The 14,011-nt window shown below is 35.0% G+C and overlaps 1 protein-coding gene across 2 annotated transcripts in view; it reads right to left on the bottom strand.

The window, feature by feature from the left end:
• Nucleotides 1-14,011, bottom strand: part of LOC150100862 (uncharacterized) — a 116,291-nt gene that overhangs the window by 42,085 nt on the left and 60,195 nt on the right. For both annotated transcript variants that reach the window (XM_090401171.1, XM_090401172.1), the window contains exon 4: nucleotides 5,633-5,752. In XM_090401171.1, coding sequence (XP_090257297.1) covers nucleotides 5,633-5,752 — 120 coding nt within the window. The remainder of the gene's footprint in view (nucleotides 1-5,632; nucleotides 5,753-14,011) is intronic.

Here is a 14,011-nt window from a genome sequence, read left to right as displayed (position 1 = left end):
ACAAAGCACGGGCCAGAAGAGTAACTAGTGTGGTAAGAAAAGCAAAAGCAGATTATAAAAGGAAATATAATAAAAGGAAATTATAAAAATGTATATGGCAGAATGATTTTAAGGAATGCCGATGGTAGGGAGGTAACTGAATCAGTTGAAATAGTAGAATTACTAAGTGAACACTTTACAAGAGTATACCATCCAGGTGGTGATATTGCAGGAATCAGGGAACCAACGAGGCATATATGGGAATTGAGATGAATGAAATGGAGGTGAACATTATATTACAGAACCTTAATGTGAATACATCTGTGGGATTGGATGGTATACCAGCTCAAGTCTTACATGAAGCGGCAAAGGAATTGTTAGTCCCCTTGACCACATTCTTTAATCTAAGTCTCAGCTCTGAGTTAGTCCCAAGGAGGTGGAAAGATGGGAAAATAGTTCCAATGTATAAAGGAGGCTCCAAGACTGTGGTTGCAAATTACTGACTGATCAGCATATCAGGAGTCGTTGTCAAGGTTTTTGGAGAAATTAGTCAAGAGCAAAATACAGGAATGGATAGATGAAAATGGGATACTGTATGAGGGGCAGCATGATTTTGTGAAGGGTAGATCATGCCTCAGTAACTTGCTCATGTTTTATAATACAGTGACGGCTGAACTGGATAAGGATAATAGGTTTACAGCGATACTGCTGGACTTTGCTAAGAATTCTATGTTGTCCTTTGACAGGACAACATAGAATTCTAATCAGTAAACTGCAGCACATGGGAATGGATATAGGGTTGGTGAGATGGATAGGAGGGTGGTTGATCGAGAGATTTCAGAGGGTAGTTTATCAGGAGTAGAGTCCAAAAGAAGGTCTGTGACTAGTTGTCACAGGTTGCCTTGGAGAAACTGCGAGTACCTTGTCTCCACGAACAGGCTTCTGCCAATCACTAGCTTTTGTTAACTCTGTCGATTGACGTCATTAACTGCTGATTCTGAATAAACCAATCAGAACTCTGAAAGCATTCATATGTCTGCAACTCGTTGGCAGGGTAAGTTAATGCATTAATAATATTTTGAGCATTAGCCCATAAAAATGTCCAGAAATAAAAAACGATTGTCATAATCTTCAAAATTCAAGTTAAAAGTCATCATTTACACAAAAGAACATGGAAATAAAACTTCAGAGACACAGTTTGGACCTGCTCCCACTGAGTGTATGATTAGACAATGAAGAAAATAGAAAGAACAACTACTCAAGATGCAAAAAAAAAAGAAGAGGGCCTTAAGAGGAAAACCAGTAAAATGGCCAAACTTGGAGCAGAGGCTTAAGACTTGGATTATGGAGCAGCGCCAGAATGGGATATGTGTGTCAACCAAGCTTATTCAATATGAGGCAGTTTGCAAGAGAAATGAACATTGTTGATTTCATAGGAAAGGCAAAATGGTGCTTCAATTTCATGAGGAGAGAAGTGTTGCCCGTGAGAGCACAAACCAAGTTAGCCCAGAAAATATCACCAGCTTATGAGGATAAAATCCAAGTTTTACTCTTATGTCATAAAACTTCAGAAAAAATATGCTTTTGAACCAAGTCAGATTGCAAACATGGAGGAGGTGCCTTTCACTTTTGATGTGCCTTCCAACAGAACTGTTGATATGAAAGGGGTCAAAACATTGTCAATCAAAACAAGTGGTCATGAAAAGACACACTATACACCACACTATATATGCCCTTTCACGCTGTGCAGATGGTACCAAACTGCCTCCTATGCTTTTAAAGAGGAAACATATCCTAGAGATAGCATACCATGTGGCATTCTTGTCCAAGTTCATGAGAACGATGAATGAAGAGATCATGGCTATTTGGTTGGCAAAGATTTGGTCCGGAAGACCTGGAGGGCTCTTGAAGAGGCCAGCTCTGATCGTGTTTGATCAGTTCCAAGCACATTTAACAGAAAAGACAAAGGGTTGCAGCAGATTTGTGAACACAGCTAGCAGTTATTCCTGGTGGATTTACAGGTCAGCTACAACCACTAGATATTTCTATTAACAAGCCCTTAAAAGCTCTGATGAAAAAAAGAATGGAATAAATGGATGCAAAAGCAGGTAATAACTTAACACCAACAGGAAGAGTGAAAAAACCAACCATTACTTAGTGCAAATGGGTCCTAAACTCATGGAATGGAGTCAAGCAAGAGGTGGTTGTGAAGCCCTTCAAGAAATGTGGAATCAGCGATGCCATGGATGGAACTGAGAATGATCTCATATATATATAGACAGTGACTCAGAAGACAGCAGTGATGCAGTAGATGTTGAAGAAAGTGATATGTCTGGAACTAATAGTGATGAAAAAATGATATGCCTGGAACTGAGAGTGATGCATAATTTCTTAGTATGTATCTTAAAAATATTACCAAATTACTAAATATAATTTGAATATTTAAAATAACAAATCTGTTCTGTTTTAAGTTTAAAATATTGATTTCTTAATTTTGGGTTCGAAAAAGTAGGGTCCGTCTCATACACAGAGAAATACAGTAATTCAGAGGAAATTTTTCAGAACAGGTCTGGTGGTGGAAGAACTAGGAGGCCATCCATAGAAACTGAGCAAGAGTGTAGTTAGCAAGGGTGTTAGAACTAGGTTTTTTACTTGAAGAGTGGCGAATGAGTGGAATAAGCTGCAAGAGTCTGTTGTGGGTGCCATGACTGTGAATGAATTCAAAACAAAGTATGATAGATACTGTGCGAATACTGAATAGTTCTTGACATGTTTAGGCCCTCCCTCGATGGGTTTAAGGACGCCTTGGAGTTTCCCGTAATAATAATAATAATAATATTTTATTTATTATTTTTTTTATTGCCAAGCATCAATTTATAGAAAAACAAATAGGCCCTATGGCTTACAGAAGTAAGATAGCACTGATCCTAAATGTATGAGATTGCAAAGAAAAATGAATTCAACATGATATCAAAAACTGTGATGTTAATCTCGGCTCTTTACTTGATTCAGATGTTATGTTCTTAAATAAATCCAGGACAAATCATCAACTAATTAAACTGAATAACTGATTTTAAAAAAATTGGCATGAAAATCAAAAATAAAAAAACAAACTATGGAATCAGGCTTTATTTTCAACAGCAAATGTATAAAAAAGTAAAATATTTCAGCAGTTTAGATACAATTAGCATATTAAATTTTGGGGAACCAGGTGAATAGATTTATGGAAAGAAATTATTCAAAACACAAGCAGTATGCAAGACTGTGCTCAAATTTATTTTAACTCACAGATCTAAAAATTGGGTTAGAAATAAAACATTTGATCAAAGACTAGAAACAACATATATAAATTCTGAGAAAAATTACAATAGCAAAAAAATAGTATCAACGGTAGAATCTCATTAAAAGATATAAGAAACGAACTTGACATTGTGGTATAGTCACTTAAATAGAATCGGAGAAGAACGGTTAGTAGAACAAGTGTTCGATAGCAGAGCAGCAAGAAAAGAACCAAGTGAAGGCCGAGATTTGAATGAACTGATGCAATTAGAAATAAAGACTGAAATAAAATATATGATATGGGAGTCCTAAAAATTAACATATTAATTTCTAAGAAAACTGTTGATAGGAGACTAATGAAAATGCAAACTTAATAATGTAGTATCATAGTACTGTATACTCCCTTTGTGAGACATAACAGGAATTTGATGATGATAAGCTGCTTTCCTTACCTTATCATATGCCCTTTCCTGATCAACAAAGCATAATACATATTATAATATCATGATTTCTAGCTTATCTGTAAAAGCAAAAATATGGTCATGATAATCCCCATTTGGCTTAAATAAAAATTGTTCCTCTCTTTAAGTTTTTTTTCTCTTCAGTTTTTTTAAGTCTCTTCTCATGCACGATTGCATAAATGCTATCTGGAAACACTCAGCAGGGAAATTCATCTATCTCACACTAAGTTATATTTCCTTATTTTGTATGATATATATACTATAATGAGAAATCTACTGCTATTTGAAATATAGAATTGCAGATGGAACTGCAAGCTGATGAACTGCAATTCAAGTTCTGCAAATTGCAAAACTGCAAGTTCTTCTGAATTTATGCATGCAACCAGTGTCAATTTTTATACCTCTATATCTGACAATTTCTGGTCAAATATTATTTACTCCAGCTGCCTGGAGTAAATAAAACACTTGCATCACTGTGTTTTACTTCCGCTTATCATTATATCAAATACAAGTGTATGGTAAAGAACAATTGTGTATTTAGACTTAAGTGTTATTTGTAGCTCATATTATGGTTTAATAGGATGAAGAGATGAATCTAAAGTTAAATGGATCGGGTACTTCATCTCTGTCACAGAGATATCAACTGGTACACAACATACAAATGGTAATAACACACTCAAACACACACACACACACACACACACACACACACACACACACACACACACACACACACACACACACACACACACGTATTGTATGCCCACACTTCGTAGAGCCAATCTTGGCAATGTGCCAAGAATAGTCAATTCACGCTGAAGAGAAGAAAGAAATAAAGGATGTACGAATTGGTCACCAACACACGATATCACGTGCTTTATACATAAATTTTCCAACTGTTGTATGAGCAAAATAGTTACAACTTTAAGAACTAGAATTTTCATAAAAGAAAAGCTAATTTTCTGACATATAATAATAAACACCCATCCCATGAAAGGCATTGATTACCCTAATATCGGAATGGATTCTCCTTCTTTTGACATGCACAGAAGTGTCGATCTCGCATCTGTGGGCATACAGTAGAAGATGTTAGATTAAAAGACTAAAGTCCTAAGAACAGCATCCACTGAGGTTCTAGCAGATAGCCTTGGCTGTTGAGCAGGAGGGCTAAGAATTACAGTTTCCCAAATCTTTGGAAATTTTGCAAAATCATGTTTATTGAAGTTTGGTTAGTTTTTTAAATCTGATTAAAAAAAGAAAAGTCTTCCATGTTTGTATTTACTGCAATGAAATACAGTTTTTTGCCATTTGATTTTGTGGAAAGTGTCATCAGCTAAACCAGAATGACCATAATTGTGGTGGTGAATTCTTTTCTTATGTTCTTATTTAATTTCTTACTTCTTATGTTCTTCACAGTGAATGTTGGAAGATCTTCCAGTTTGTTCATAATATCACAAGGTGTGTGTGTGGGGGGGGCGTGTTACAATCCTTATACTGTATCCTAGATGATGTTTCTGCGACAGAGAAAGGTTTCAACCTTTAATTAATTTTTTTGTGCTTTCTTCATTCCATTACAGAAATGAAGATGGCACAAAAGAGATAAAGAAATAAGATACATAAAATAAAAGTACTCACTATTTTTGCTACTCAAATCCTATTTTTAATTTCTTTTTATATACAATATTAATAAGACAGAATCACAGGCATGAAAAATTCCACCAGAATTATAATCCCCAGGTGCTGCATTAACAAAAAGAATCTGTACCTTTTTTTACAGATAAAACCACTTTTCATTTATTCCTGATTAAATAACTTAAATGCATAATATTTTTTTCAGAGCTGCTCCTATAGAGGAATCAAAGCAATTAGAAATTCTTATACAAGACTACTAAAATATTTATGAGCATTCTTACCTACACACAGAGCATGACTTGTTTCATCACTATTATCTCCACAGTGGTTAACACCATCACATATTAAATCCTGTGATATGCAAAAACTGTTCAAACAGCGAAATTCTCGGCATCCAACAGCTGAAAAAAAAAAGTTAACAGCAGTTATTGTTTAATTTAAGAAAAATAAATAATACTTTGAGCTAAAGCTATAGAATAACTGCCTGTTTTTTTTTCCAATGGAAAAAAAAAAAAAAAAGCTTTCTATCATTAACATCAGCAAAATTAAAATTTGCACAAATCCTCATAACATAGTTCACTTCAGTATCAAATGAATTGTAAAAAAATGCTGCTTAAAGAGCACAATCATAAAGATGCTTAGGTCTATAAGTCGTTTTTGATATGATTTTAGCAAACATCATAATAAAAACTGCATTGCTTGCCTTACTACAGAATAAACTTATCTAATCAGAATGAGCCTCCTTATTTTATAAATTACTTAAAAGAAGCTATTCTGTTTGCCAACTAAGTTGTAAACATAAGAATTAATAATCAGTTCAAGACATACAAAATCATAACATATGAGCACGTGACACTTTTTTATTCTTGCTATTAACTAATTGTAAAATATATTAGGTACATGGCCTAACATGGTTAAGTAACTTAGCTTCATATTAGCCTAATTAATGCTCTGACAAGGCAGTTAATCTTATAGAATATTACCCATTTTATCATCGGTAATGATGGGATTAACAGCAGATATCCCATCATTATCTGTTATGTGTCAATCAGATATTCTCAGGCCAGTCTTCACAAGATGAGAATCCTCAGTTTCTGAGAAGGGGAAATCCTACCACCACTATATGAGATCAGCTAAACTCACTTTGACTCTTTAAAATGATCTTTATATCTCAGCCAGCATTTGAACCTAGATCTTTCCAATCCAAACATACCATAATTACCAAATAAGCCATAGAGGAATAGAGAGCTTCTCAAAATTTCAATTCATTCATTCATATGATTTCAAATGCACAAATGAGTACTAAGTAAACAAAAGTAGGGATAATGACTATGAGTCAAGAAATATGATTGTTGCAAGTTAGTAGACGTGGACTTAATTTGTGCATGTTTTGCACAAATTAAGTACTAAACAGACACTGTAATTTTATTTTAAATGTAATTTAGTTTAATTAGGGTTATAAGGTTGCTGAATGGTGGATATTCAGGCTTAACAATAAGTAACATTACTGTAAAACCAACAGCAGATTCAAGAATTTGGAAGTTAGCTTCATATTAATAAGTGGTGGAGATCCAGTCTTATAATACTACAAATCGGTCTAAGGACAAAACCAAACTATATATATATATATATGATTATCAGCTATATTGACTCGGCATGTAGATATGTTCAGATTATTCATTGACTGAATTCCAAGAATTAGAAAAACAAATTAATTTAATTTAACCCACATATTTCATCAGAATGCAGACTTTTTCAGGCATGAGAACATTAAAAGCAAACATAAAAAAACACCGTAAAGAAACATTATACCACTATAAAAACAGACTATGAACTGAAATTAAGTTTGAGTTAATTAATGGAAGTAAGTCCAGACTAAAGTTCTATTGTTAGGCATCTGCTAGCGTGTGATTTCAAGAGTGTGCCAGTATCTGATAGCAGAGCTATGTGAGTCTGGCAAACTATAACTAAGGTTACTGTTTATGAGAAGAGTCTAGGATAACTTCTTTGGATTCAACTACGTGGCGTTCTACTTCATTGTGACATATATGAATGTTTGATGTTGTATTCCAGTCTATTTCGTGTTGGCGGCCTTCATTATTTGTGTTCACTGAGAACAGGACATGGCTTGAGAGGGCGCTTGATCTGGTTCTACTATAAGCGATGTCTCTCTGATGTTCTTCGAGACGCAGGAGGATGGATTTCTCAGTTTGGCCATAATATGGCTTTCCACAGTCACATATGATTTTATATACATCTGGAAACTGAACATGGTTGTGAGCCTGTTTTGGTTGGCTTAGAATTGATCTGAGTTTAGGAAGAGTGGAAAAGCATGCTTTTATATTAAATTTTTTCAAAATTCTTTTTAGTTTCTGGGAGAGTGAGTATGAATGTATGGTAAAGAGATATAACCCTTAGGGTTGTCCTGTGTCATTTTGAGAGCAGCAGTATAGTTGTTTATTGATAGTTTTTGAAGAGCAGCCATTATTTATGAAGGTTCTTTTGAGATGTTGTAGTTCAATTTTCAGCTCCTCCTCATCTGACAATACAGAATGAGTCAATATAGCTGATAATCGTCATATCTCTTATGACAAGGATAAAATCCAACTTATAAAAGCTTATCAGAAGACCCTCAGAAGCATTGAACTTTTTATAAACAGGCTTATCTTCTTAAAACGTTGTAAGTTCTTTTCAATTATTCCGAAATTCCTACAATTCAGGGAGGTCATAACAACAGAAAGTTATGGGGACACAGAATTTACAAAAAAGCAAAATTAGAACTTTTATCAGAAAGAATTAGCGATACCAAATGCAATTTAGCTTTTCTCTTTACAAAAAAAAATCATCTTTAGAAAACCAATTAGCAGCATCCTTAGACTACATGTCATGGAACCACATTCAAGAGATTAATAAATGTAAGCTAATTAGGAAATTTAATTCGCTCAAATCAGCACAAGAACGATCCACCCTTAACAATCATCATGAAGGCCTCAAAAAATTAGTGATAAACCAATCGTCATATATTCTTAGTCCTGAAGAAGAACATATTCTCTCAAAAGGTCTCAATTTTGTCCTTTTGCCTAAAACAATCCCTAAAGTATTGTTTCTCACTAAGATAGAGAAAGCTACTTCACTACTTCCTACCGCAGAGGTGAATTTACTTCGCATGGAGCCCATATTTGTGATCAACAACGTAAAACCTAAAGTTAACAATATTTCTCCTGGTGAAAGACTAGTCATTAAAAGCTTACAAAGAACAAAGATGTTATCATCCTCCAAGGTGCCAAGGGTAATACAACTGTTGTCCTAAATAAAACAGATTACTGTAACAAAATCTTAGCGTTATTAGAGTCAGATACATACTCAGAGCTAGAGATAACAGAACCAAGAACCTTCTAAAAAAAGACCATGGAACTTCCAAGAAACATACGCCTTTCTCTTTGTTCTCTACATCCACTCATCCCCAGATTATACGGTTTTCCAAAGGTACATAAAGAAAATTGTCCACTAAGGTCAATTGTTGATAGTATTGACTCACCTACATATAAGTTATCAAAAGATTTAGCAGGAAAATCTCCTTCTTAGATTAAAAATTCAAAGGACTTTGTCTCTAAAATTAAAAGTATAAAGCTCAAGAATTCGAATATTATGGCGAGCATTCGTGGTGGCATTCTTTACAAATGTTCCAACTCAAGAGTAATCAATATTTTAAGTAACAAGATCTCAAAAAAGATGTTTGCTCTGTGTCACATTGTATTAATTCAGGCTACTCTAAGTTTGAAGAAAAAATTTATAAACAAAATAAGGGATTAGCAATGGGCAGCCCCCTGTCTCCAATACTAGCCAACATTTTTTTCGAGGATTTCAAAGAAAAGGCCATCTCTACTGCTACACTTAAGCCTAAAATCTGATTCCGTTATGTGGATGACATTCCTTATTTGGGAATATGGTATAAATAATCTTCACATTTTTTTTTAATCACTTAAACAACTTCCACCCAGACATCAAGTTTACTATCAAAATTGAAGGAAAGGGATCTCTGTCATTTCTAGACATCAAACTCACTAAGATGTCTGACTCCTTAAAAATCTTAATCTTCAGAAAATCAACGCACATAGATTGATCTGTGTGCGTTGATTTTCTGAAGATACCTGCATGCGCCCTCACACTATCCAGAACAGAAGTTAGGTATCATCTCCACTCTGGCTCATCATGCCAGATCTGTATTGTCGGATGAGGAGGAGCTGAAAAATGAACTACAACATCTCAAAAGAACCTTCATAAATAATGGCTACGCTTCAAAAAAAACTATCAATAACCTTTACCGTACATCATCTCTTTACTGTACATCAGCTCGCTCTCCCAGAAACTAAGAAGAATTTTGAAAAAATTTAATATAAAAACATGCTTTTCTACTCTCCCTAAACTCAGATCAATTCTAAGCCAACCAAAACAGGCTCACAACCATTTTCAGTTTCCAGGTGTATATAAAATCATATGTGACTATGGAAAGCCATATTATGGCCAAACTGAGAAGTCCATCTTCCTGCGTCTTAACAACATCAGAGAGACATCGCTTATAGTAGAAACAGAGCAAGTGCCCTCTCAAGCCATGTCCTGTTCTCAGTGAACACAAATAATGAAAGCCGCCAACACGAAATAGACTGGAATACAACATTAAACATTCATATATGCCATGATGAAGTAGAACACTGCATAGCTGAATCTAAAGAAATTATCCTAGACTCTTCTCACATAAACAGTAATAACCTTGGTTATAGTTTGCAAGTCTCACATAGTTCTGCTATCAGATACTGGTGCACTAGTGAAGTCACCCGCTTGCAGATGCCTAACAATAGAACTTTAGCCTGGACTGTAGCTTCAGTTCAAACTTAATTCCAGTTCATAGTCTGTTTTTGTAGTGGTACAATGTTTCATTACAGTTTTTTTTATGTTGTACAATGTTTCTTTACGGTGTTTTATAACATCACTTCTATATAAGTTATAAATAATCTATGAAATGCAACAGAGAGGAAATTTATTCAAGATTTAAAAATATATATATATATATATATACAGGGTGTTCAGGATAAATTTGACAGTTTCGTAAGGAAAAAGAAAATCTTCTTTGTATCTATTAAATTTAATCTTCTTCTTCTTCTACGCGTTATTCCCGCTTCATATGCAGGGTCCGCATGTTACTTAGATGCGACTTCTTGTTAGTACTACTCCCAACCGACCCGTCGCCTGGTCTGCCGCTGGGGGGGGGGGGGGGGGGGGGGTATATTTTTGACTGTAGAGGCGTATGTTCACGGGGCCGGTTTGCCTGTTTGCGGGATGAAAAACGCCAGATAAACTAGCGGAAAAAACCCTACTGACCGCGCCCAAGACCGGCTAACTTGGCTATGCCTGAGGAAGATCCTCAAATTCATTAAATTTAATAAATCTATTAAATTTAATGAATTGACAAAAAAACATTACAGGCAGAGTTAATTACAATACTATCAACAAGATTTACTCAAAATAACCACCATTAGCATCGATCACAGCTTCAATTCTGCTTCGGAACCTCGAACAAGCTGATGCTACAGTCTCCCTGGGAAGGGCCGCAAAAACTGTTTTAATTTTATCCATTAACTGGGCTTTTGTATTACTGGAAGTGCGATTGGTGTCTTTTTCAACTGCGCCCCATACAAAATAATCCATGGGGTTAAGGTCTGGGGAGTTTGGAGGCCAAACATTTGGACTGGTGAAGTCGTAGAAATTTTCAGACAACCATTTTTGACTTTTCCCAGAGGTGTGGCAAGGGGCCGAATCCTGCTGCCATACATACGGCCTACCATTGGCTACCCTTGTTATCCAGGGCTTGACTACAGTTAGCAACTCCACGAACAAAGCCCGAATTCCAATGCCAGGGTTCTTCAACACCTGTTCCTGCAGATTTGCGAGGAATTCTGCTGTACGAACGCAATCAGATCGTCTGCTAGGGATCTTTCTTCTTGCTACATCCTCGTAGTCACCATTGCAAGTCTCTAGTTCATTCCTGATTGTTTTTACTGTATTCAGGGAGCATTGGGCAGCAGTCGTAATATCCTTATTTTGATGGCGGGCACGAATCATCATGATACAATTTATTCTCTTCCATGATTCAGGTGGGTTCCAGCTATCCATCCTTTCTGACATCTTGTATATGAATGAAGAAGGGTCCAAACTTTTAAATGAAGAGAAGTGTGTGTTAATACATGTAACTTACGGAAAAATATAATTAATTATAAATATGTCAAATTTATCCCGAACACCCTGTATATATATATATATATATATATATATTAATGATAGTGTTGTAGTGGGAGATTTTACAAGTAATCCAAGAAAATCAAGAAGGTAGGCTTCATTGGTACTAGGTATTCCTAGAACTACAGGTTACAAAATTCTAAAACAAAACTTAAATCAGTAAATGCACATGATTCAAATCCACCAATGTTGCTGGAAGAAGGTTACCATGTAAGATTAGCTTTCTGTCATCATTTTAATCACAAAGATGAATATAAATTTCACAATTTATTATTAATGATGAAGCTATATTTCAACATTTCACATCGGGGCAATGTTAATTGCCATAATTACAGTGTTTGGGAAACAAAGTAAATTAGAACCATGAAAGATTATTCTCAAAGGAACATCTGGTTGCTCTTGGAAATTCGCATGTAATTGGTCCTTTTTTTTTTCTTTTTTTTTTTGAAGGAACTGCTGGGAATGATAAGGTTTACTTGAACATGTAGCAGAATTATATTATTCTACAAATGAAGCTATCGAGACTAGTTGACAGTATGGTCTTTCAGTGAGATGTGGCAACCTGCTGCTTTGCCTGCAATGTTTGAGAATTTTTAAATGAGATTTTTCCCAACAGATGGACCAACACCTTGGCCACCTCCCTTCCCAGATTTGTCTTTATTAGATTTTTTTTTTCTGTGGGGCATGTTAAAATTGAAGCTTACTCAACTGAGTCTCACTCTCTAAATGAGCTTCATGCTAAGATAATAAATGTTATCAGTGCTGTAACTCAAATACAACTATAGAACATGTTTGGATGCAAAACATAGCTTTAAAATCGTGCTGTGCTTTGTATCCAAAATGATAGTGGATATGTTGAAAGTTAACATTCCTAAAATTATATACCAATTCTTAAATAAATTCTCCCTTTTTGTTTCATTTTGAAGATTGTCTACATCTTATAATGCAGTGATGTTATTAAAAAGTCAAAATACAAGGAATTTATACACACCCTCTATCTATCTATCTATGTTTAGTTCACAGTTTAACTGTGCAATTTGATAGCATGTTCTATTTTGTGATCAGTAGGAGAATAGATAATACAAGAATAAGTAGTAATTCTATGACTTTAATGGTTGATGTATATTGTACTGTTATTTGGAGAGTGTAGAATATTAAATATATTTGTTATTTGTTTGTAAAGTAATATAAAATATACAGTAAAACCCCGAAGTTACGCGGTAGGTGGGACCAACAAAAAGCACGTAAGTCGAATTCGCGTAACTCGGGGTATAATTTTGCATGTAATTTATATATACAAACATACAATTGGGACCAAAGGTTTACAAAAACACCTATATTTTTTAAGAAATATAATCATAATTGTAGTTTTTCGTACATAAAAAAAAAGAAAGTTATTTCGATGTCGATGATTTCATAAATCTAATAGATTCGTCTGATGGCATAATGTCTTTTTCTTGTCATGCAAAATTTCTTCATAGCAAGCTAATGATTTTTTTATTCCTTGCCTTTTGCCTACAGTTTGTTCCTCGTTAGAATCTATGTCCTCCAAAATCTGTAAACCTTTCTTTTATGATTGTTCTTACTGTGGATTCCTGTAGATCGAACTTCTTTGCTAGCTCACAAATTTTCATTCTGCCTTCAAAATCCTTAATAATGTTGAGTTTTGTTTCCAAAGTCAATGTTTTTCTTTTCTTGCTAGCTGTAGAAGAATCGGACTTGCTTTTTTTGGATGACATTATTATTTTTTTATCAAGAACATAACATTAAACAATCGCAAGTTTGCAGATTATAAAAATCGCATATGAATGGGGACCGCATGAAATACGTCAGTGCTTGTTCACAGCATGTGCGACACTGGCGAATGCGGCCGGCACCTGAAAGATACGACTAGTGTTGAGGCGTAAAGTGGGACGGAAATATGTACATATAAGAAACCGCATAACTCCGGATTCGCGTAAGTTGGGGTAGTGTAAGTCGGGGTATGACTGTATGACTTATTCATAAGGTATCAGTCCTAAAAGAAATAAGTTTTGTAGAAATAATTGTTCTTAATCATTGCTACTTCAAAGGCATTTATATTCACTCCGGTTTGCTCTGTTAATCTTTCAATCAGATTTACAGATATGTAAGGGAATGAAATATCCTACAGAATCCTGCATGATGGCAGGGTGGATCTCCCTCAAGATACAAATACCAACCCTCTGCTGATTTCGCTCTGATGTTTTAGGAGCCTATTTCCTGAAATGATTGCTGAGCACTGGTTGCAGAAGCTTCTTCCTCGTTTGTCAACCAACATGAAACCAGCTATGGCAAAACTGTCAAATGTCATAATAATAAAATCGGCCTGGTTGGATAGCATACCT

The sequence above is a fragment of the Typopeltis vanoorti genome, chromosome 12 (genome assembly GCF_054136105.1).
Source record: "Typopeltis vanoorti isolate ZY-2024b chromosome 12, IOZ_Tvanoo_1.0, whole genome shotgun sequence".
Classification (NCBI taxonomy): domain Eukaryota; kingdom Metazoa; phylum Arthropoda; class Arachnida; order Uropygi; family Thelyphonidae; genus Typopeltis; species Typopeltis vanoorti.
This window is presented reverse-complemented; position numbering and strand designations above follow the sequence as displayed.